The 25,843-nt window shown below is 42.3% G+C and overlaps 2 protein-coding genes across 2 annotated transcripts in view; one reads left to right on the top strand and one right to left on the bottom strand.

Moving 5' to 3' along the window:
• Window positions 1-3,903, top strand: part of LOC108634540 (mitogen-activated protein kinase kinase kinase 15-like) — a gene marked incomplete at its 5' end in the record, with an annotated part of 28,968 nt that extends 25,065 nt beyond the window's left edge. The window contains 2 exon segments of the mRNA XM_018044486.1: window positions 173-386; window positions 1,400-3,903. Of these exon segments, the coding sequence (XP_017899975.1) occupies window positions 173-386; window positions 1,400-1,520 (335 nt within the window).
• Window positions 3,904-4,927: 1,024 nt separating this feature from the next.
• PDHA1 (pyruvate dehydrogenase (lipoamide) alpha 1) lies at window positions 4,928-25,233 on the bottom strand. The gene is made up of 11 exons (XM_018044485.1): window positions 25,049-25,233; window positions 12,489-12,548; window positions 11,745-11,918; window positions 10,839-10,965; window positions 10,059-10,150; window positions 9,119-9,211; window positions 8,151-8,306; window positions 7,867-7,938; window positions 6,876-6,943; window positions 5,647-5,755; window positions 4,928-5,260 (listed from the first exon to the last, which is right to left on the bottom strand). Exons 1-11 carry the CDS (start codon window positions 25,103-25,105, stop codon window positions 5,096-5,098), a joined length of 1,173 nt encoding a protein of 390 aa, XP_017899974.1. The 5' UTR covers window positions 25,106-25,233; the 3' UTR covers window positions 4,928-5,095.
• Window positions 25,234-25,843: the final 610 nt, after the last annotated feature.

Here is a 25,843-nt window from a genome sequence, read left to right as displayed (position 1 = left end):
TCTCTTCAGGTAGAGGTAATAGTCTCCTCTCCCTTTATTAAGGTCAGCAGTCTCCTGGTGGAGCATCGCGTTGGCCGGGCTGGCCTCCCTGCCTGGTTTGCTGGCCTGGGACATAAGCTACACCAAGCATATGACCTTGTTGAACCGTGCTCCTTCTCTTCCATGATTTCAGAGCTCCAAGCCCACTTTGAGCCTGGCTCAGAGACCGAAGGCATGGAAAAGGACACCAATGAGATGGAAGAGGACTATTCCCCCGCAGACCCACCTGCAAGCGAGGCACAGGTGGCACGTGGATGGAGCGAGCCAGCTTCAGCAGTTGCTCAGGAGGCCCCACCCCAGCAGCACCTGAGCTTTCAGCTGAGCAAACTGAGGCAGGAGACCAGCAGGTAGGTGGGGGTGGGACAGAGTTGTTCAGTGCTTCACCCAGGTCTCAGAAAGTCATCTTCGTCCCCCAAGGAACTGGGCAAGGGAATATTCTCAGCTTCAACTGGGGACCTGGAAGGACGCCTTTCTTTAAAGGCAGAGTGTTCCTGGCTACAATAGGGTGTCCCTATTTCAGAAGAAAAGTTGTATACACCCCTGTATAGGGATCTCTGAAGTTTAACTGTAGACAGATTTTTTGTTTTGAAAAATGTGAAAGTTGACAGTGTATGTAGCACTTCTTTTAAAATGGTTTTCCAGTAAGGTTAATAATCACCTGATTCATCAAATGTTATACATGGATTCAAAGGTGATTGATTTCCAGGGTCCATGGGCACTGTATCTACCCCCCTCAATAGAATTAGTAATGCAATAGCAGCCAGCCTGACGGCACAGCTCACAAGTACATGGCTGCTTCACGCCCACCCTGTGGCACAGAGATGCCTCAGCTGCTGTTAGCTCAGCAGGGAGGCACCCGCTGCCCTGACTGAGGGAAGCAGGTCTGCCCCGAGTGCTGGTGAGACCAAGAGCACAAGGCATTTTGGTGCCCTCCTGGGTAAGTATTGGCCGTAGCGTCCCTCCTACCTTCCGAGCGGCATCTTTCCTGCACCACCCCCAGCTGTCAACAGCAGCAAGGCTTCTATCTTGAGGTAGTCTCCAGTGAGGAGGGAATAGCTTCACCACGTTTCGCAACTTGACCTGACTTAGGAAGACAAGTGGGCTGAGTTCTCCTGATCACCATCAGGTTATCTTTTGGTTTATGATACATTTTGATACAGAAGATACCCACACACTGAGCAGGGCTGGTCTTTGTTTACAAGGGGAGGAAACACAAGGAAGGTGCCCATGTGCAGGCTGAAATCTGATCCTAGACTGACCTGGGACTGTGCCATTTTTTTAAACTTCTGTTCAACAAATGTTTGAGTTGAGCTGAATGGTGTTAGGCTCTCTGCATGATGTTTTGTTTTGTTCTAACCAGACTTTTGGAACACCTGGTTCAAAAAGAGATAGAGTACCAGAATCTTCTACGGCACATCCTAGAACAGAAAACTCAAGAATTGTACCACCTTCGGTTACAATTCACCTCCAGTGGTGAGTGATTTTCCACTTGCTGGGACTTGTGTGTGTGAGACCGTTAAAATCTGGCTAGACTACTAGTCAGCCTTGACACAGCTGAGGTTATTCTCAGCTCAAACCAGTAAGTACTCCAGTAGATTCCAGAATACTCATCAACAATAAAAAGGAACTACCACTACATTCAAAAGCAGATGAATTGCAAAGAAGCCAACATGTTTCAATTCCATAAATGTTGAACATTTATACGATACTCTGTTAAAGCAAAACTATAGGGACAGAAAAGAAATCAGAATGGGTGGGGGAGGAGAATAATAGAAGGCCCCAAGAACTTTGGGGCTGATAGAGAAATTTCTCTTGATTGTAGTGGTGGTTCCTTACCTGTGCTTAGTAGTTCTCAGCATTGCACACCTAAAAAGGGTGGTTTACTGACTAAGGTGTACCTCAGTCAGCCAGCCTTAAGCAACTGGTGCCACCTACACAAGGGCTCCAGCTGCCTCTTGGAATGTGGGGTGGATAAGCTGTGAAGCGAAACTCAGTATTGAAACCTATCTCCTCATTTGAATTCCAGTGTACTTCAGAGATATGATTCCTTAGAAAAGCATTTTAAAGATGGGAAAACACATTTAAAGTGGTAGATAATGTATCAAACTCCAAACTAACTAAAATATTTATGTATGATACCTTTAATCTCTATAAAGTGATGCCAAGGACTGTGGACTCTTATGCAGTGTGTAGCTGAGCCAGGCTTAAACCATTTCTTTTTCACAGCACAATTACATTCTGGAATAGTTTATTTCATCCAACTTTCTACTCAAAGACTTTTACTGTTACACATCAGCATACAACATAACACATTTCTAATCATTACAGAGAACTCAGTGTCCCCTCCTGGGTCTCATGAGCAGCGAACAGATAAAGAGCTTGTCGAGTGGTTGCAACTGCAAGGAGCAGATACGAGAACAATTGAAAAGGTAAGCTGAGAACCAAACCATTCCTAGGCTGTTATTACAAAGCTGCTTAGCTCTTGATGTATGTGATCTTTGTTTCAGATTCTTGAAGAGGGTTACACACTGTCTGATATTCTTAATGACATCACTAAGGAAGACCTAAGGTACCTTAGACTACGGTAAGAATAGCCTCAAAACATTTTGTGTAACAGAAAATGGCTTTTTTGGTGTGGTTAGGCTTTTTACATAAAAGCAGTAGAAAAGAAAGTGCTGGTAGCTTTCCCCCTTTCCTTTAGTCAGGAAACAAAAACTACCCAACCGCACTCCAAACTCTGGAGTTTCCAAGGGTGAAGCTGGGGAAAAGCTTAGAGGGAGCAGAAGCTAAAGGCCCAGTAGGCACAGTCAGCAGACTGCCAGGCTGGGAGCGGAATGAGGAAAGACAGGAGTTGACAGCAGGCCACACTCAAACCCTTTCGCTCTCCTCCACTGGTCATCTTTAACAGCCTACTTTGCGCAGATGCCCTGGCACTCCTGTACATACCTCTAAGGCCACATCCCACTTGTGCTGGGGTAGAAATTCCACCTCCATATGTGAAGGGAACACATTCCTATTTTAGTTTTTAAGTTAGGGACTGCATTTTTAAGACTAGCCAGCAAAACAAGTCTAGAAGTACATACTATAGCTTTTGCCATAAGGGCTCCTAAAGAAGTATTGTGTGGTACTGCTTTGAAGTCATCTTTCCTTACGACTCACTCTAAAGAAGACTTCTGTTTGTTTCGTAGCGGTGGTCTTCTCTGCAGGCTCTGGACTGCAGTCTCCCAGTACAGAAGACGGGCTCAGGGGGCCCCAGCAGCCCAAGATGAGGCTTAATAATCAGCCACGCGGGGGGTAGTGGGAGCCCAGAGCTGACATCTTTGTTAAAGCTTCTGTTACATACACACCAATCCTGCTGCAATTCCACAAGGAAAACACCACTGTTCATTGAACAAATTTAAGAACTTGAAGTTCTAAAGAATTATGGAAAAAATGTTAATATTTCTCAACATGTTTTAAAGGTGAGTGGAACTGTATTTTGAGAACTGTGATTGTAAAACTTGGTCTTGACATCCCCAAGTATTATGGGATTCTTTACCTTCAAACATTTGCTGGAAAGGTGGAACAACAGGTGTTTAACAAAAAGGCTGGGACTCACTGTTTCAATCATACATTCCATACATGAATGGGAACTGCACTTAAAATTAGAAAAAGAAAAAAATCAATAAGACTATGCCTTGTAGTTAATAATGTTTGATATGAATGTAAATAGAAAACTTAAGAAAATAGCTTCATATTTATATTGAATGTATAAATGGAGAAAACTAACTTATTTGGCCTTTGAAACGAAGTAGTTATATTTAAACATGGAATTGTCCTTCCACCCCTGCCAAGTTATAATAAATAATTGTTTTATTAATGAGACATGATGGTTCAGTGTGAACAGGCTTCAGCACCGATGTGCACACTAACAGGGGTGTGTGCACATTAGGGTACACTAGGTAAAGCTGTTAATTAAAAGACGCTTAGTCCTTGGAAGGAAAGTTATGACAACCTAGACAGCATACTCAAAAGCAGAGACATTACTTTGCCAACAAAGGTCCATCTAGTCAAGGCTGTGGTTTTTCCAGTAGTCATGTATGGATGTGAGAGTTGGACTGTGAAGAAAGCTGAGCGCCGAAGAATTGATGCTTTTAAACTGTGGTGTTGGAGAAGACTCTTGAGAGTCCCTTGGACTGCAAGGAGATCCAACCAGTCCATTCTAAAGGAGATCAGTCCTGGATATTCTTTGGAAGGAATGATGCTAAAGCTGAAATTCCAGTACTTTGGCCACCTCATGCAAAGAGCTGACTCATTGAAAAGGACTCTGATGCTGGGATGGATTGGGGGCAGAAGGAGAAGGGGACGACAGAGGATGAGATAGCATCACCAACTCGATGGACGTGGGTTTGGGTGAACTCCAGGAGTTGGTGATGGACAGGGAGGCCTGGTGTGCTGCAATTCATGGGGTTGCAAAGAGTCAGACACGACTGAGCAACTGAACTGAGGTAAGCTGTTGGGCACTGCGAGGGACAGGACACTGATCCTCCCACAAGGTGGCAGCAGAGTTGGACAGGCATACAAGGAGGTGGCAGCAGAGTTGGACAGGCATACAAGGAATTGTTTTTCCTTTTAAAATGAAAGTTGCTCACTCGTGTCCAGCTCTTTGCGACCCCATGGACTATACAGTCCACGGAATTCTCCAGATCTTCCCAACCCAGGGATTGAACCCAGGTCTCCTGCATTGCAGGCAGATTCTTTACCAGCTGAGCCGTAAGGGAAGCCCTTAGTAACTAAAGTATGTGTTAAAACTAGTATACAACTAAATCAAATAGAACTATTTTAAAGAAATAATTTGGAGGGTTAAGCAAACTATTACCTATTTTAGACCTATATAACTAAAATAACCTTATGTGTGCAATCACCTCTTTTAATGCAACACTGTACAAACCACATGCAAACACTCTCTCAATCTACACGCTTTCTCTCTATGGGCTTTCCTCCTTGACAAAGTTGAGAACACAAAGCATTCCTTACAGTTGCTGCCAAATAACCCACTGAAGGTGTGTATCTCGCCTTAACTGATGGACTTAAACTTGATCCACTGGTTTGCACCCCGGACTTCAAAAGGTGGATCGTTGCAGTAAATGTGATAGCCGAGTTCTTCCAAAGGTGGTTCAGGATCAGCAGTAGCAAACTGAGCAGCATCCTCAATTTCTTTCCTCACTTCCACATCAATTTCCTAAAAATCAGATTACAGTTCGAGAGATTTTTTAGAAGATACACCTCTTAGGTGCCAAGTAGTTCAACTCTTCTACTAGTACTAGAAGTATACTTAAGGTGCTATTATGGTAAAAGTAACAACGACCTAGAAAGAAAGATTCTTAAGAAGAGACAGAAACGTACACCCTGGTGAGGGAACATTTAAAAACCTTAAGTGTATTTACAGGAAAGAAGAACTGTGCTATTGGAGTTTAAAAGCTTCATCAATATGACCGATGAATGCCCTATGAGAATACAGTGTGTACTTTCCTTACCTAGTTCACCTAAGAGTGGCAGCATTTTTGTGTAGAGAAAAACTGCTCAAAATTTGAGAAAGGCAACTGTGAAAACCCAGAGTAAGTGTACCTTTAATTCTTCAACACTGGCAAGATTGCTGTTTACCATCCTGTCCTTGAGGAGCATGATAGGGTCACTCTTACTTCTAACTTCCTGAATCTCTTCTCGGGTACGGTAACTGGGGAGGGAACCAGAGTGACAAGTAAGAACAGTTCCAGTAGAGCAGACAGTCTGTGAAACACAGCAGCGTATCAATACTTACATCTCCCTAGGAAGGGCAGAATTATACTTCAAAACACAAGAACGCATCTTAACATTCTATAAGAGCTGCTCTGTCTAAACTCTATAGTGGCAATTCGCTGGGCTTCTCTGGCATTCTGACAACAGGAGCCCAGTTGCTATCTGCTTCTTTAGTCTAGATGTAGGCTCTTTAAGTGGGTGAAGACAGGGGAGATGGTTTTCTGGGGTGATAGCTGTAACCTTGGAGGCAGGAGAATGGTAACCAGGAATAAATTGTGCCCTTCCTTTCTCCTTTAAGACCCCAGAAGCAGCATGGCTGGCAAAAACCTGGAGAAATTCTTGAATGTATAGTTGATCCTTGTCCTACATTATCTGAAATAATACTAAAAGCCAAGGCTCTATCATTTTTTTTTAACAGCAGAATTACACAAAGTGCTTTTTCCCCTCAAAGTAGTTCTTTATAACATTTTCCCTTAGACCTTTAGCCTACACTCTTAAAGACTTCTTATGGGTTACTTTAACTAAATCTACTCTTTAATTATGCCACACTCCAGGATTGCAGCATTTCATGCTGGAGTTAGGACTTGTCACTTTTCTTTTTTTTGACTCATCTATTTCAATACATGGAATATCCCTTCTGCTACTTGGTCTTGCACCATACCAGCCAGAAGAACATTTTCAAATGGAGGAATATTGCCCTGGGAGCATGAGGTAATGCCTACAAAAGGTAAATGCTCCCAAGTATACTACTGTTACCATCAGAACTGCTTTAGGTAATAATTCCTCACAATTCCTTCCTATATTTTTTTTTATTGGTACTCATGTTAACATGTACATAATACATAGTGTAGAAGTTTCCAGAATGCTTTCTAGATTGGAACCAACTTATTATAAAGCACTGTTTTCAGGCTCAGACTAAACTACTAAATCAATGCATGAAGCCAACTGGTGTCTGGATTCAAAAGTAAATTTTGAAATGCTTTTGCTTTTTCATGTAAGTAGTACCACTCTAAGCCCATCTACTTTGGACACCACACTCAGTTTTTCCTTTACCCTACCTCACTCCAGGATCACTCATGCTGTGTCCATGGTAACGGTAAGTCTGCAGCTCCATCAGTATAGGCCCCTAAAACAGAACCCAGTGGAGGTTAGGTGAGATGATGGGCATAGCCTCAAATATACACCCCATCAACTACTCTGATCAGATCTGAGTTGTCAAGAATTTCTTCTTAGTTGACTGATTCAGTTATCTCTTCTCATTTCTAATGCCTATTTACAGCATCTTTCATCCTCCCTATTTTTAAGAGGGACTTATTATCTTAGGGGTCTGCTTTCTGGGTTGTGGCACAGTGATTTAGGGAGAACATCCTTCCACCAATTCAAATAGCAGGTAAGCCTCTTTTTAGGCCAATCTCACTGTTCCCTTCTCCTTCCACCACTGTAACTGGAAAGGTCAAGATCCTTAGGATTAAAACAATAAGACTACATAATTTAAACATATTAATTTATAGAAAACAAACTTATACTGAATGCCTATTACATAAGCACAGTTCTGTGCTGGGCACTGTGGGAGTCCCTAATCTCTTCACTCAAGGGGCTTATCATTAAGGTGAGGTGGGTGGGAGGCACGTAATGAACCAAAAGGCAAAATAGATGATTGATTGTCACAACAAAGACAGAGGCAGAATACTGAGGGAACACTGGAAGAAAAGATTTACCCCAAATGGGGGAAACATGGAATGTTTCCTAGGATGTGAGCTACCAAGACCATGTTATTTATAAAGGGACCCGACTGACTCAAGTGGATCCTGCTTCTGTCTTATACACCTCAATTAGCAGCTACCTCTAAAGTGCCACAATGGACGCTTCTTAATAAATGCCATTAGAAATCTCTAGCTTAGAGGCCAATGGCACCCCACTCCAGTGTTCTTGCCTGGAGAATCCCAGGGACAGGGGAGTCTGGAGGGCTGCCGTCTATGGGGTCGCACAGAGTCGGACACGACTGAAGTAACAGCAGTAGCAGCAGCTTAGAGGCCAAAAAAATCTTACCTTCCCAGATCTACAATAGGCAGCTGCAAATTTTGTGGCCTCCCGGACACACAGGATATCCATTCCATCTACCTGTCAATAAGTAGGAAAGATTTAAACACAACATTGTAAATCAACTATACTTCATGAAAGTTCAAAGATAAATAAGGGCAGAGCTTAACTCCAACTGACAAATAGTTTTCTTTTCCTATGACCTGTTCATCCACTAAGAAAACAGAACCCTTCTTTTGATGTGAGACATCGGGCCAAGAGTGCTGCCCCAGGTCTACCACAGGCATCCTTACCCTCAGCCCAGGAATAAAGTCGCCTCTCTTGTAGTAGTCAGTGCTGGCTGCTGCTCTTTCCACAGATGTTCCCATCCCATAGCGGTTATTCTCACAGATGAAAATGCAAGGCAATTTCCACAAAGCTGCCATATTGTAAGCTTCGAATATCTGACCCTGGAAATACAAATAAAAAGTTCAAGTGGTTTCATTGTGCTGTTTTTTCCTCAACTTCATCATCCCCAAAAGCCACTGCTCTACCCAGCAAGAGAAAGCTCTCATAAAGATGAAATGCCTCACCTACAACCCAGATTCTGAGGCAAAGAAGTGTGTGAGGGGGGTGGTGCAGCAAACTCATCCTTTTTTGCACCTAAGGAAGTGACAAACCAAGTACTTCTACTTGCTTCTGGGGCTGAGACAGCAGTATAGAGTACACTGGGAAAAGACCAACATGTAGAAATGTACTGCAGCTACCTAGTTTTGGGGGTGTTTTTAATGCTCGATTATAAATCCTATGAGACCCCCTGGATAACCAGTGTCTGAGAATCAGCATCCACAGCAAGGCCTCACAGAGTGTTGGCCACAGACTGGTGATTACTCAGACCACGACAGAAGAGTAGGAAGAGTCAGGGCTCAAAAACTATGAGAGGAGTCTGACAATGCCTTGGCATTCAAGAGAATGAGTCTGCACATCTCAGTACTGGTTTAGGAGTTGGTTTGCAAAGGGTTCCAATGTAAACCGGTCCTTCACCACAGAGGCTGTGGAGCACTGACATAGAACAAAGGTGAGCATCCTCTTCGGCGTACACTCATACAAATCACTTGTGACACAATGCCAAGATGTAAATCTCTAATGTGGCCACAAAACCAAATTTTAGCCTGCCATTTAAATGGCCGTTTCAACTAATAATACAATGCTTCGCCACAAACTGAACTATGAATATTCAACACTTTGAACACTACTGCAAAGTTAAGAGGCACTTACTCACCTGATTAGCAGCGCCATCGCCATACAAAGTCAAACAGACCTCGTCTTTTCCGTTATACTTACAGGCCAGAGCAATCCCAGCTCCCAGGGGCACCTAATATTGAGGACAAGCAAGAAAGGAACCACAGAAATCCATGAGGGAAGAAATTAATGCTACGAACATTAGCTCCTGACCAGAAAATGGGATAGAAATGACACAGTCCCTACAAACTCTTCCCTACCCAACCCTATCTCTGCTTACCCCACCCCTAAAATTGTAAACTGGCAAAGTAACACAAGTAACTGCTATTGTATTATTGTATTCTATTTCAACCCTTAAGCAATAACATTTCTGCATCAAAGTTTCAACTATCAATCCTAAAAGCATCTCCCAGCAAACCAAGGGTTAAAAAAAAATACCTCAAACAACAAAACCCCAGATGCTAAAACCTTAATATATTAGAAAGTAAACTTAACAGATCTAGATATGATTTTATACCTCTACTTGTTCATTATTTACTAACTGATGAGAATGAGGAGGATGGCACAACCACAGAAGCTGGCTTTAGATTCAAATTAGGCCCTTAAGATCCTCACCTCTTGCCTCTCCTGGTCTGGTACCAGCGCCAGCACTATCTACAGCAGGGAGAGGGCTGTGGCGAAGAGGATGTGACCAAGCAATTACGGTACTTAAATATCAATTAAAAGACAAAGGTATAGCTCTATTGCTAGAGGCTCTTGCTTACTTGTAAAACATAGCAAATACCTAAAAAGGAAAATCTTTAAATCATTGTCCAACTCTATTAAATGGTCAAATAATACAGTATGAAAGCAACAGGTCATTTAAAACACATCATGCCCCCCCAAGTACTTCAGAGAGATATCCTCTAAGGAACAAAATATTGCAAAGATGTGGGCCAGGGCCCAACCCAGGAAATGATGCAATCCCAGTCCTCAGCTACCTGAGCTCCCACGATGCCATTGCCTCCGTAGAAATTCTTGGCATACATATGCATCGATCCTCCTTTTCCTTTAGCACAACCACCTCTTCGTCCTATACATGGCAGCACACAAATGCGACATATCAAACACCAAACATATAAACAAAACCACACTGCGGGTATTTGCGCTGGCTCGACCATTAGATCTCAAGAGACCAACTCAACTATATAACCACATGTCCCTCAAAGTACATACATAGTCGTCCTGGTCTCCTGGCCCTTTTATAATAAAGGTTAGACCATAAACCTTTCCAGCTCTCAAATCACCAAGTTTTCTTTAGAGGTTAGCATGGTACTCTAGACTTTTTTTGGCCCATCTTCCAATTTCTCCTGCACTGGTGTACAAGTCAAGGGGCACAAAGGGACTGTTAAGAAGCTGCATACAATTTCATTTCTACACAATGAAATACTTATATTCAATTTACTTTCTCTAGCTGCTAGATTTCTGTTGGCATGCTTGAGTGATAAACACTACTCTGATTTTATGGAGCTGACCTTTTTACCCAAGAGGTCAGATAACCTCAAAAATGGTCAGTTTACTCAAAAGCACGATGGAGGTACCAGAGCACCCAAAGGGAGAGGGTTTTTTTTCCTGGTTTCTCAGCTTTTAAAAAAAAAAAAAAAGAACAAAAAGGTTTTAATTTTTAAAAGTTTTAATGTTAACTTATAAACAGCATCTTTATTGGAGATTTGAAAACTTAATTCACTCAATTCCCTGTTTTTTGTAAATTAATAGCAAACCTGTAAGCTCTGCGAGAATCTCCCGGACAGAGAGTCCACGAGTAAAGGTAAAGCCATGAGCCCGGTACGCTGTGATCAGATGGTCTGTGGGGTTGATGCCGGCCTCCAGGCCTACACAACAAGCCTCCTGCATTCAAGGAAGAAGCGTCAATGAGGCAATACAGTACACATTTCTAGTTCACAGGCTTCCTTGACTATTATGAAACATTTGGCCTAGAATGCATTCATAACTACGACAAGTAGCTCCTTTTACATCAGAAAAGAGCAAAGGGTAAAGATGAAGCCACAGCGATAAACTGTGGCAATCCACAGATATGCTGTTTCTTTTAAGCCTGTATGGCGACTTGAGAAAATCCTGCATCAGATGTCTACATCAAAATATTGGGGGAATTTCACTTGAAAATGGAGACGTCTGTCGTCTTTCAAAGACAAATAACAGGAAGCGTTAGCCCCGTATTTCCACATGGCACCAACTGGCTGGTATTGTTATGACTTATCCTGCAGGTGGGACCTGTCTGTTCCAGTTCACCACCAATTCCTGTCACCATTCTCAATCCTTCATATAACTGGCAGCCTTCACTCATTTATTCTACCTAATTGGTCCCTGGTAGGAATTTGGTTTTGTAAACCTTGTCCTAAACCCACAAAACAAAACAAAAACCCTTTTCTCCAAAAGTATATCCAGTGCAGGTGATCGTAATGCCATAGCGGAATAGGAAATCAGCAGTGTGATACATGACTCAGTTCTTTAGCATATGCATCCTAGCAGGTCTCTGCAATTTCATTTTTATTCTAAAATACCAGCCTCAAATCCTTCAGACAAATAAGGTAGGGTAACAGCCAAAAAAACACACACTATACTTAAATTCCAAAGTAGCATAGCTTTCTTACAAAACTACCACTCACCTGACCATCACACAAGTGACAGAAACCACGAATAATTTTCTGTTTATACAGCTGATCTGCTTTTAACTCCATTCGGCGAACGGTCTGCATCATCCTATAGTATTTGAGCCCATCCTCCCTGGTAAGCACTGTAGTGACAGGAGGGCCCTCTTCCAGCCGGTGAAGATCACATTTCTGAAACGAAATCAGACAATTATCCCTCAGTCACTACAGTGTGAACACTGCTAACCCATTCTAAGATGTAACTCAAAATAGTTAAATATTTACAATCTTTACTGTTTAACCAACACCAGCAGACAAGCATATCAGAAATGCTGTACATTGCTTCTGATTCATTCTTAAAACTCACTATGCAATGAAATGGAGTTTTGGAAGAAGGAAATCTTTCTAAGATGACTTTCATTGAAAACCTCTAGGTCAACTGAGCTATAGGTTCAAAGACAAACTTTCAAAGAATCACTCTAAGAATATTATTCAAACTTTTTACCAAATTACATTTTAAATCTTAGAGTAGGTCTTTAATTGTTTTTTAGCTTGCGCTCCTGCTCCAAACTACCAATAAGCTGCTACATAAAAGGAGTAAATTCCAATTTTTGCTGAACTCCTCTGCATCTTTGATTCTAGAACACTTGGAATAAGATGGTGAAAAAGCATGATTATCAAAATGCCCTATGACAAAGATGAAACTACACATCAACATCTACCTGTGGAAAAAATTTCAACAGAAAGCAAAACACCTCTTACCTTAATTTCAAATGTAGCATCATTTGCAAAATGACGGGATGCCACCAGCACTCTGCTTGCCTTGAAAGATCAAAATACACAAGTATATCAGTACTTGTTACTGGTTTTTTTTTTTTGAGTTATTATTCTTACTAATTGGTTATCAGGATGGAGTCCTAGAACTCAAGAGCCCTACACATTCATGGGCTTTCTCTTCCATTCTGGTCACTGTGTTGGGATCCTTTCTTCCAAACTGCTTTGGCCAATGAAACACGCTTGTGCCCACATCTGAAGGCAAACAGCAGAAAGAGAAAGGGAGCAAACCCAAGCCCACCTAGTTTGCCACTTTGTTTTCAAAGAAATTAGTGAGAATATAATGAGGCTAATGGCGAACTTGAAGAGACTAGATGATCTGTGGGGTGTGTTTATTTATACTATTCTTAGTCATAACTAGATATACTGGGCAAGCTAAAGCTTTACTTTCAGAATTTTTCTTCAGATAAACCTATGTTTCAATTCCTATCTCAGGAAAATCACTTCTGTAAAAGAGTACTATAAGAAAAATATTTTAATCTACTCAAAACATTAGATAAACACCTTAGTGAGAAAAGTGAAAATTGCTCAGTCATATCAGACTCTTTGCAACCCCATGGACTGTAGCCTGCCAGGGTCCTCTGTCCATGGAATTCTCCAGGCCAGAATACTGGAGTGGGTAGCTATTCCCTTCTCCAGGGGATCTACCCAACCCAGGGATCAAACCCAGGCAGATTCTTTACTGACTTGAGTGACCATGGAAGCCCTTTTAGCAAGAAAGGTACAAGAGCAAAGTAAAGATACTCAGCATTTTCTGACTTAAGTAAACAAAAGGTCTGAGGGATATTTTATGATTTGAACAGACAGAGGCTCCTCCTGAAGCACCAGAAAGAAGATGTTCTCTAAACAGTAAGCCCACCCCCCTTTTAAATAATAAATAATCCTTGTTTATTACTGGGGGAAAACCAGATTAGCCACCTGTTTTTTCAGTGAGTGAAATTCTGTCAAAAATGCCTTGTTCTGAGGTTGATCTCTTGTTAGATCAAGCAATGTGACCTATATACAACTTGGACCACTGCTTGGGCTCAAAACAGGTCTCGGAGCTGCTGTCACTGACTCATGTCATTTGGGATGCACATTAGTGACATCTGTGTTTTAACCTCAATTCCCATTGCTACATGGGTCTGAGGTTTACAAGGGCATCTGAGTTGAGGGGTGGGACCTGCAATGAGTTTTCACTGAAGCTTTCTCTCTGTACTGATGAATCCCATGCTACCTGAGTCCCTTGGACTGCAAGGAGATCCAACCAGTCCATCCTAAAGGAAATTAGTCCTGAATATTCATTGGAAGGACTGATGCTGAAGCTGAAACTCCAATCCTTTGGCCACCTGATGCGAAGAACTGACTCACTGGAAAAGACCCTGATGCTGGGAAAGAGTGAAGGCAGGAGAAGGGGACGAGAGAGGATGAGATGGTTGGATGGCATCACCAACTCAATGGATATGAATCTGAGTAAACTCCAGGAATTGGTGATGGACAGGGAAGCCTGGCAGTTCATGGGGTCGCAAAGAGTCAGACATGATTGAGCGACTGAACTGAACTGAGTTGCCCAAAGCCATAGAGCACCTAAATTTTGGGGCTGGGGTACAAACCTAGCAAATCTGGCTCAGAGGTCTGTTACCTCACCCCTGTGAGCTGCCTCCTCAAACCCACACCACCACAAGAGAAGTCCTAGTGGTCCCTTCTTGATGTTCAAGGGGCTGTCAATACTTGAGGGCAGGGGCAAGCTGGGAGAAATGTTTCCTTTTCATTCTTTCGCTCTGCTCACAGCAAAAGTACTCTATGTGATGGCTACGGTCCAGGTTAGATCACAAACATTTAATCAGTTAGTACTGTTTTAGCCACATTCTGCCACATCACATATATGTAAACAAACACTTCTCATGCAGAATTGAAGTACATCCTTCAGATTCCACAAAAGCACTTTTGATATGTTCACACACTGGACTTGATCTTGGTGAGAAGGGATAAAGTTGATCTGCTAAGTATACAAGCCAGAAAGCAGAAAGCTATTACCTACTTATCTCTACACCCATCAGTATACCACAATCCAATAAAGTCAACAAAGACAATGATATTGCTAGAAGAAGTGAAATGCTAGAAATAAATGCTTCAGATAAGTCGGGGGTATAGACAGTTAATTAAAATATCTGAGAATAAGTAAAAAAAAATTGAGAAACTTGGGGGGGCGCACTCCGTCCCCTTCTGATGTCTATGTCAGAAGCTTTCTCTCCTTTTTCACTTACAAATTTCTGCCACACAAAAGCTCTGAATAATGAAGCCTGCTCCCTAATCCCAAAGCTAAATCTTCTTTGGAGGTCATTAATCTGACACACTGTTCACCATAAGCTATCAACTTGGGGGCCTGTCTGGGATCTTCAAGACAAACTTTCAGCTTTTCAACCTCCTCATCAGTGAAAGGCTTCATATGGTGGATTCCTCTGCTTCAAGGAAAGGACTTTGTTCAACTCTGCGAATACCTTCACCAACAACAATCATATGTGATGTCTCTTCTTGATCAGATGACATCTAACAATCCTAAGATGGACTGGTATAACACATTATACCTTAACTATGGACATAATGTGGCTCTTAATTTTTATTATGTTTTAACTTGGTTTAATGACTATTTTGCCTTACATCTGTAACTGTATAAGGGGGTTTACTTCTAGCTGTCTGAAAGCTTTTAGGTTACAAATGATTGTTCATGCCCCTACAATTTCTACAGCCTCCTCCAACTATTACTTGGGGCCCCTAGATCAGAAACCCTCAATATGAGCATTAGGAGAGTATGTTGCCTCAACAATTTAGGGTCTGTCTGCCTCCCTTACCAGCTCGAAGAAGAAGTTATAAAATGAGAATGCCACCCCTTTCCCTTGGCAACATAATTCTCCTAAAAGAAAACGGGGGGGGGGGGAATGAGAGCTAATTCTTAGGTAGGTTGATAAGGAGTCTGGGGCCCTCAAGGAGGAAGGGATCCAGGGCTTTCAAGGAGGAGAAAAGAACAAACCATTTTTTTTTCTACATTGCTTTGTCTTAGTCACATAAGAGACTTCCCTGGTGGCTCAGACGGTAAAGTGTCTGCCTACAACGTGGGAGACCCAGGTTCAATCCCTGGGTGGGGAAGATCTTCTGGAGAAGGAAATGGCAACCCACTCCAGTACTCTTGCCTGGAAAATCCCATGGACGGAGGAGCCTGGTAGGCTACAGTCCATGGGGTTGCAGAATCAGACATGACTGAGACACTTCACTCACTTAGTCACATAAGACATTTTTTCTTAAACTCTTGAGTTGTTACGACAACAATCTTGAAGACTTTCTTTCAGCCCAGAGCTAATAATTACACAACAAAACAACACATCTTGCTCAAGGGACACGAAGGGGCATGAACAATCATTTGTAACCTAAAAGCTTTCAGACAGCTAGAAATGAACCCCATTATACAGTTACAGATGTAAGGCAAAACAGTCATTAAACCAAGTTAAAACAATAAAAATTAATCATTGTACTAATGATTATATAACAACAATGTATCTTGCTCAAGAACATATTTCTCCTTGTAATAGGAACTTTCTACCAGTCTTATGTGGGAGTGGGTCTGGTCAAAGTATATAAGGCCTTGCAAAGACTATCAAGAAGGGGCACTCTCTGTCCCCCCTTCTGATGTCTATGTGTCTCTGTCAGAAACTTTCTCTGTCCTTTTTCAGTGTAATAAAACTTCTGCCACACACACACACACACACACACACACACACACACACACACACACACACACACACACACACACACACACACACACACACACACACACACACACACACACACACACACACACACACACACACACACACACACACACACACTTGGGAATTTTCTCAAACTCTTCCAAAAGACTGAAGAGGAGGGAACACCTCCAAGCACATTCTAGGAAGCCACCATCACCCTGATACCAAAACCATACAAAGATATCATCAAAAAAGAAAATTACAGGCCAGTATCACTGATGAATATAGACACAAAAATTCTCAACTTATTAGCAAACCAAATCCAACAACACATAAAAAAAAGCATACACCACCACCAAGTGGTGAACTCCAGGTTCAACATATGCAAGGATGGTTCAACATATGCAATCAACGTAATACACCACATTAACAAAAGTCAGACACCACACGATCATCTCAATAGATGCAGAAAAAGCACCCAACAAAATTCAACACCCCCCCAGAGCCTCTTATACAGAGTGAAGTAATAAGTCAGAAAGCAAAAACAAGTATCGTATATTACTCTATATACATGAAATCTAGAAAAATGGTACTGATGAAGCCTGTAGGGAATGGACTCGTGGGCACAGTGGGGGAAGGTGAAGGTGGGACAAATTTAAGAAAGGAGTGAAGTATATACACAATCATCTGTAAAATAGAGGGAAATTGTAAGTAACATGGGGAGCCCAGCCTGGCACTCTATGATGACCTGAAGGGGTGGGATGCAAGGAGGGGAGGGAGGGAAGGGAGATATATATGACTGATTCATGTTGTTGTACAGCAGAAACCAACATACTATAAAGCAATTTTCCACCAATTAAACAATTTTTTAAAAATTCAACATCCATTCAGGATAAAAACTCTTATTAAAGTGGGTATACAGGGAACATATTTCAAAATAGTAAAAGCTATTTATTAATAGCCAATATTAATACTGAATGGTGAAAAGTTGAAAGCCTTCCTGCTAAAATCTGGAACGAGACAAGGGTGGTCACTCTCACCACTTCTCTTCAGTGTAGTATTGGAAGTTCTAGGCACAGCAATCAAACAAGAGCAAGAAATAAAGGTATCCAAATTGAAAGGGAAGAGATAAAACGGTCATTATATGCAAATGACATGCTACTATATACAGAAAACCCCAAAGACTCCACACAAAAACTAATAAATGATAAATTCAGCAAGGTAGGCAGATACAAGACTAACATGCAGAAATCTGTTCCATTTCTTTACAGTAAAAATGAAATATCAGAAAGAGAATGTAAAAATTAATAATAGCAGTATCTCTTAAAAACTAAAATTCCAAGGAATAAACCTATGAAGACCTACAAGACTTCCTAGAACTAACACCCCCCAAAAAAGATGTCCTTTTTATCATAGGAGACTAGAATGCAAAAGTAGGAAGTCAAGAGATACCTGGAGTTTGGCTTTGGAGCACAAGTTTGGCTTTGGAGCACAAAATGAAGCAGGGCAAAGGCTAACAGAGTTTTGCCAAGAGAATGCGCTGGTCATAGCAAACACCCTCTTCCAGCAACACAAGATGACTCTACCCATGGACATCACCAGATGGTCAATACAAAAATCAGATTGATTATATTCTTTGCAGCCAAAGATGGAGACACTCTATACAGGCAGCAAAAACAAGACCAGGAGCTGACTGTGGCTCACATCATGAACTCCTTATTGCAAAATTCTGACTTAGATTGAAGAAAGTAGGGAAAACGACTAGGCCATTCAGGTATGACCTAAATCAAATCCCTTATAATTATACAATGGAAGCGACAAAAAGATTCAAGGGATTAGATTTGATAGACCGTGTGCCTGAAGAACTATGGATGGAGATTCATAACATTGGCAGTGATCAAAACCATACTCAAGAAAAAGAAATGCAAAAAGCCAAAACAGTTGTCTGAGGAGGGCTTACAAATAGCTGAGAAAAGGACAGAAGCGAAAGGCAAAAGAGAAAAGGAAAGTTATACCCATCTAAATGCAGCGTTCCAAAGAACAGCAAGGAGAGATAAGAAAGCCTTCTTAAGTGAACAATGCATATAGAGGAAAACAGATGGGAAAGATTAGAGATCTCTTCAAGAACATCAGAGATACCAAGGGAACATTTCATGCAAAGAGGGGCACAATAAAGGACAGAAATGGAATAAACCTAACAGAAGCAGAAGATATTAAGAAGAGGTGGCAAGAATACCCAGAAGAACTGTACAAAAAAGATCTTCCTGACCCAGATAACCACAATGGTATGATCACTAACCTAACGCCAGACATCCTGGAATGCAAAGTCAAGTGGGCCTTAGGAAGCATCACTATGAACAAAATTAGTGAAGATGATAGAATTCCTGTTGAGCTAATTCAAATCCTCAAATACAATGCTGTGAAAATGCTGCACTCAACATGCCAGGAAATTTGGAAAAGTCAGCAGTGGCCACATGTCTGGAAAAGGTCAGATTTCATTCCAATCCCAAAGAGGGGCAATGCCAAAGAAGCTTCAAACTACCTTGCAATAGCACTCATTTCACATGCTAGCAAGGTAATTCTCAAAATCCTTCAGGTTAGGCTTCAATAGTAAGTGAACCAAGAACTTCCAGATGTACAAGCTGGATTCAAAAAAGGCAGAGGAACCAGAGATCAAATTGCCAACATTTGTTCGAACATAGAGAAAGCAAGGAAATTTCAGAAAAACAACTTCTTCTGCTTCATCGACTATGCTAAAGCCTTTGACTGTGTGGATCAAAACAAACTGTGGAAAATTCTTAAAAGAGATAGGAATACCAGACCACCTTACCTGCCTCCTGAGAACTCTGTATGTCAAGAGGTTAAGAAGCAACAGTTAGAACTGGACATGGAATAACGAACTGGTTCAAAACTGGGAGTCAAGACTGTTTATTGTTACCCTACTTATTTAACTTAGATGCAAAGTACATCATGCAAAATGCCCAGCTGGATGAATCACAAGGGAGACATATCAACAGCCGCGGATATGCAGATGACACCACCTTAATGGCAGAAAGGGAAAAGGAACTTTAAGCCTCTTGATGAAGGTGAAAGAGGAGAGTGAAAAAGTTGGCTTAAAACTCAAGATTCAAAAAACTTAAAATCATGGCATCTGGTCCCATCACCTCGTGGCAAATAGGGAAACAATGCAAATGGTGACAGACTTTATATTCTCGGGCTCCAAAATCACTGTGGACGGTAACTGCAGTCACGAGATTAAAAGACGCTGCTCCTTGGAAGAAAAGCAATGACAAACCTAGATGGCATATTAAAAAGTAGAGACGTTACTCTGCCAACAAAGGTCCGTCTAGTCAAAGCTATGGTTTTCCCAGTAGTCATGTATGGAAGTGAGAGTTGGACCATAATGAAGGCTGAGTGCTGAAGAACTGATGCTTTCAAACTGTGATGCTGGAGAAGACTCTTGAGAGTCCCCTGGACAGCAAGGAGATCAAACCAGTCAATCCTAAAGGAAATCAACCCTGAATATTCACTGGAAGTACCGAAGCTTCCAGCTGAACTCCAATACTTTGGCTTCCTGATGCTAAGAGCCGACTCACTGGAAAAGACCCTGATGCTGGGAAAGATCAAGGGCATGAGGAGAAAGGCATGAGAGAGGATGAGATGGTTGGATGGCATCATTGAGTCAATGGACATGAGTCTGAGCAAACTCTAGGAGGTAGTGAAGGACAGGGAAGCCTGGTGTGCTGCAGCCCATGGGGTCTCAAAGAGTCAGACACAACTGAACAACTGAACACCAAACCTGACCAAGGAGGTGAAAGATACACTGACCACTATAAAACACTAATAAAGGGAACCAAAGATAATTCAAAGAAATGAAAGAATATCCCATGCCCCTGAAATGGAGAAATTACTATTACTGAACTGGTCATACGACAAAAAGTAATCTACTGTAATGTGATGTCTATCAAATTACCTATGACATTTTTCACAGAACTAGAACAACGAATCCAAAAATTTATATGGAACCATTAAAGACCCAGTTATTACCAAAGCAATCCTGAGCAGGCAGGGGGGGACCAAAGCAGGACATTTAACTCTCCCAGCTATAGTTATCAAAACAGTGTAGTATTGGCACAAAAACAGACATACAGATCAATGGAAGAGAACAGAGAACCCAGAAATAGACCAACACACCCATGGTTGATTCATCTTTGACAAAGGAGGCAAGATTATAAAACGGGACCAAAACAGTCTCTTCAGCAAGTGGTGCTGGAAAAGCTGGACTGCTGCATGCAAATCAATGAAATTAGAACACACCCTCACATCATGCATAAAAATAAAGTCAAAATGTCTTAATGGACTTAAACACGGGCTTCCTTGGTGGTCCAGTGGTTAAGAATCCACCCGCCATGGCAAGGGACACAGATTCAACCCAGGTCCGGGAAGATTCCTCATGCTGTGGGGCAACTAAGCCCGTGCACCGCAACTACTGAGCCTGTGCTCTAGAGGCTGGAAGAGCAAGCACTGAAGCCCACACATCTTGCAGCCTGTGTTCCACAACAAGAGAAGCCACCGTGATGAGAAGCATGTGAACTGCAACCAGACTAGCCCCCACTCACAGCAACTAGAGAAAGCCCAGGCATAGCAATGAAGACTTAGGGCAGCCAAAACTAAATAAATAAATTTAAAAAGAGAGAGAGACTTAAACATAAGACATGACAACATAAAACTCCGGAAAGAGAGCATAAGCCAAACATTCTGACATAAATTGTAAAACATTCTAACATAATTCATACCAATGTTTTCTTAGGTCTCTCTCCCAAGGCAATAGAAACAAAAACAAAAACAAACAAATGGGACCTATTTAAACTTAACAAGCTTTTACACAGCAAAGGAGACCATAAAAAAGACCTAAGGGATGGGAGAAAGTATTTGCAAATGATGTGACCAACAAGGGCTTCATTTCCAACAGATACAAGCAGCTCATACAAAAACAAAAAAACAACCCAATCGAAAAGCAGGCAAAAGACCTTAACAGACATTTCTCCAAGGAAGACATACAGATAGCCAGTAGGCACATGAAAGGATGCTCAAAATCACTCATTATTAGACATGCAAATCAAAACAACAAGGTACAATGAAGTACCACCTCACACGGGTCAGATGAGCCATCACTAAAAAATCTACAAATGCTGGCGAGGGTGTAGAGACAAGAGAACTCCTCTACACTGTTGATGGGAATGTGAGCTGATGTAGCCACTGTGGAAAACATGGAGGTTCCTCAGAAAAGTAAAAAATTTATAGAACTATATGATCTAGCCTCCTGGTGGCTCAGCAGTAAAGAATTCACCTGCAATGCGTGAGACCTGGGTTCGATCCCTGGGTTGGGAAGATCTCCTGGAGAAGGGAACAGCTAACCCACTCCAGTATTCTGGCCTGGAGAATTCCATGGACTGCATAGTCCATGCGGTTGCAAAGAGTCAGACACAATTGAGTAACTTTCACTTTCATATGATCTAGCAATCCTACTCCTAGGCATATACCTGGAAAAAATTATAATTCAAAAAGATACAAGCACCCCTATATTCATAGCAAGAGCCAAGCCATGGAATCAATTTAAAAGTTCATCAACAGATGAATGGATACAGATGTGGTACATAGAGTGGAATACTACTCAGCCATAAAAAAGAACAAAATAATGCCATTTGCAGCAACATGGATGCAACGAGAGATTATCAAAGTAAGTGAAGTCAGAAAAAAAAAGACAAACACCATATGATTTCATTTATATGTGCAATCTAAAATATGGCACAAATGAACCTATCTACAAAACAGAAATAAACTCACAGATATAGAGAACAAACTTGTGATTGCTGGGGGGAGGGAGAGAGATGGACTGGGAAGTCTGAGATTAGTAAATGCAAACTAAGACATTTAGACTGGATAAACAACAAGGTCCTACTCTATAGCACAGGGAACAATACTCAATCTCCTGGGATAAACCATACTAGAAAAGAATATTTCTAAAGCATGTATATATGTGTATAACTTAGTCAATTTGCTGTACAGCAAAAATCAGCACAACACTGAAATAAGCACTCTGAAAACAATCTCATTCAAAGATGAAATCACAGGTACTTAAGTACCTTAAGTAACTTCAGTTACTCTCTGCTTTCATTTTAAAGATTCAACTTTCTGTAGCAGGTGCAAGCATTCAGTTTCTGAAAGTTCTGGTGGACTGGCTGAAAGGAGGCAATGAATTAAATTACTACTTTGTTTATTAAATTACTACTACTTCATACAATGATTTTGTTAAACAATAAGTTCCTTAAATGTATTTGAGTCACTTATGCTTGAGTAACAAGCTGGCTGTCGTCTGTCTTGAAAGGACTCACGTCCGATGTGCTGACTTAAGTGTTAAACCCAGAATACTGGGAATCTGCCACATTGGTTCACGGAACAAGAAACTTGTCTAGTCCATGACCTAAGAGTTTTAAGTGTTTTTTTCTTCGCCTAACAATGATCTTTGTAGCATTAAAATGAATAGGTTAAAAACAGAATGTCTGTGATGATTTTAAACCAAACACTCTGAACTCTCTAAGTAGCCTGTGCTAACACATCTGAAACCTGATAGATGAATGAGCACAATGGACCCAAGAGCCCAAAATGCACTGAGCACTCTGGTAACCTTTCATGATTACTACTGTTTGTAGAAATGCTGGTTAGCTGACTTGCTTTGTTGCAGGGAGTGGGAGCTACTAAACAAAATTTCAGCTCACCCACAACCCAGGGTTAATTAGAATTCTTAAAATATTTGTGTCTAGGCCTTAAGTGGACTTAAGGGCACAAGGGCAGGCAGCCAAACAAAAAAAAAAAACCATGCAAAATAGCCAAAAAAGGGCAGCTCAAAAAAGCCTAACTCCTTCACTGTCTCTCATCTTCAACAAAAAAATTAAAAAATTATTTTTACTTACTTAAATAAAAGAGAAATGCTCTGCACAGTAATCAATTTCTGCCATAATAACCTTTTCTCTCAACTAGAATTTCTGACTAAATAAAGGTATACTCCATTTTTGTTTTATCCAATTAGCAGATCATTGTAAGCCAAATCTGATTTCTTTGATTTGAGCTGTATTATATGATTTTTGAAAAGGCCAAAGTTTTATTGAGGTGGAGATGAAGCGCCATTTGCCTTTCGTGCCAACATATTGCTGGAAAACAAAAACACAATCAGGAGTACTTTGGACAGTTGAGGAAATGAGGCTGATTTTCAACCATGGCTTCTGTCTGCTCTTAGGGACACAGAGGTGACAATAATTTGAAAACTCAGGAATTTTCTTTTCCTGTAGAACATCACCAATTCAATCAAAGTTTTACTTTTTAAAATGCAATCCTTTAAATTTAATGCAATACAGGACTAGGTCTGCATTATGTTATATACAAATATACATGTATTACATTACATACCTCTATCATGTTGAAAACATGTTTCTGTTACCTACGTTCAACTAAAAAGTGGTGCTATGGACATTAACTAGCCAAGGGCCCGGCACACATGAAGAGCTCAATAAATGTTGGGTATGTCAAGTGTACAGGGAGAAATAAACAACAGTGGAACGTGGCTGTCCTTCATCTTACATGCTAATAAGGATTAATCCATTACAAGCTTTGTATTTGCCAGTCAATAGCATTCCTAGAGGGGTACACTTTCTACCTTTTCAAACTCCCTGCCCATACCAAGCAGAGTTGCCACAAAGTCTTGCGCGAGTTACTAGAGCCAGAATTCCAAGTCTTGTCTGAAGTTATACCAAGTAACACTACCCCCAGTGCCTAGAGGTCAAAATGCTCCAAGCTTAGTCAATGCTCCAAGCTTAGTCTAGGCATATCTAAACCCTGGAGCCACAAATAACCTCTAACCCCACCCTCCCAAGCACCATGGCTGTTTCCTTCAGCTACTTTTACCCTAAGAGCAGGTGTGCAAGGGACAGAGCGTCTCCCTCTAGGTTCGGCTTGAGGGCTCCTGAACTGACTGCCAAGAAAAGCTCAAGGTTGAGGAAGACGAAACGGCAGGAGGCGTGTTTCTGGGGACACTAACCCTGCGTGAGTCCTCCAGAGACCAGCACTGGTGATCAACAAATGTATACCAAACTGGGCACTCAGTAACAATATGTAATAGACAGCAACTACTATGAAACAAGCGCTATAGGGAAAGGTCTGCATACTTGTCACTCGTTTAAGCCTCACAGCCACCCCACGGGGTAAGTACTGTCAACTCCGTTTCAGAGATAAGGAAACTGAGCCACCGACATGTTTCAGGAAGGACAAAACTCTCGCCCAAGGTCACAGGATAAGCAAATGGTGAAACTTCTGACTGAGCGGGGCCACTCAGTCTCCGGATTCCCAGTCAAGCAAAGTTACGAACATTTAAAAGGAGTGGGCCAGTAAGAGGCAGTCAACTGTACGCTCAAGGAAGCCCAAGTGCCTCCTTTTCTGACTGTAGTAAACGAACGCGCCCTTCCGGAGCGATTCGATTACTCAGACATCCGCAGCCGCGGCTGGCCGCCACGCGGACATTGTAAACCGCCCCCTCCCCCTGGTCGGCGCCAGAGGCCGAACCATAGCTACTCTCGCGACAAGACGTAGAAACTAAACAAAGGCCCGCGGCTGCACGAGACCCGGCCGCCCGGCCCACTGAGCCCACGCGCCCTGCCCTCTGCCGTCCTCCAGTCTCGCGCCCACCCCGGGTCGTTCACTCTGACTCACCGGCTTCTGGGCGACGCCCGACAACACGCGAGAGACGGCGGCGAGCATCTTCCTCATGGAGCGCAGGCAGTGGCTGCAGCTGCGAACCTTCAATGAGCCGAGGAGTGCGGCCCAGGTGCGGCCAAGTCTCCTTCAGGTGCCCTGAGCTGACGCTTCCACTTAATGGGTGCGCGACGCGACGGAAACACGTCATGCGCCGCGCCCGGCCGCAAGCCAACCAGGATGGTTCCCAGGGTGTGCCCCGCCCACCCAAGGGAACGACGGCCGGCCATTGGGTGTCGGAGCCAGAGGCCGCGGCTGAGCAATACTCGCGTCACCACGCCCCCGACGGGTGAGGCGCCGTAGACCCCAGGGCGCCTGCGTGGGAAAGTGGGGCCACACTTTGAGGCAGACGAGGGGAGGGGGTTGGAACTAGTTTTCCTACCCAGCTTAAGCCACGCACAATGGATACCGTGCAAAGCGAATCTTACTGGGTATCCAACCCTGCCCGTGCTGCAACTTAACAGCCTTCGCTCAACACACGGAATGATGAAGATTAATAGCCTTGTTGATCAGTCTCTTAAGTCCCCTCCTACTCTTTGCTAACTCAGGACTGCAGCAAGCCAGGCTTCCGTGTCTTTCAGTATCTCTCCTAGTTAGCTCAGATTCATGTCCACTGAGTTGATGATGCTATCTAACCATACTTTCCAAGATTAATAGCTGGGTAAGGGCCAAAAGACAAAACACCTACCTTCCTTCCCTGTAGCTCAAATGGTATAGAATCTGCCTGCAAGGCAGGAGACCAGGGTTCAATCC

The sequence above is a fragment of the Capra hircus genome, unplaced genomic scaffold, assembly GCF_001704415.2.
Source record: "Capra hircus breed San Clemente unplaced genomic scaffold, ASM170441v1, whole genome shotgun sequence".
Classification (NCBI taxonomy): Eukaryota; Metazoa; Chordata; class Mammalia; order Artiodactyla; family Bovidae; genus Capra; species Capra hircus.
This window is presented reverse-complemented; position numbering and strand designations above follow the sequence as displayed.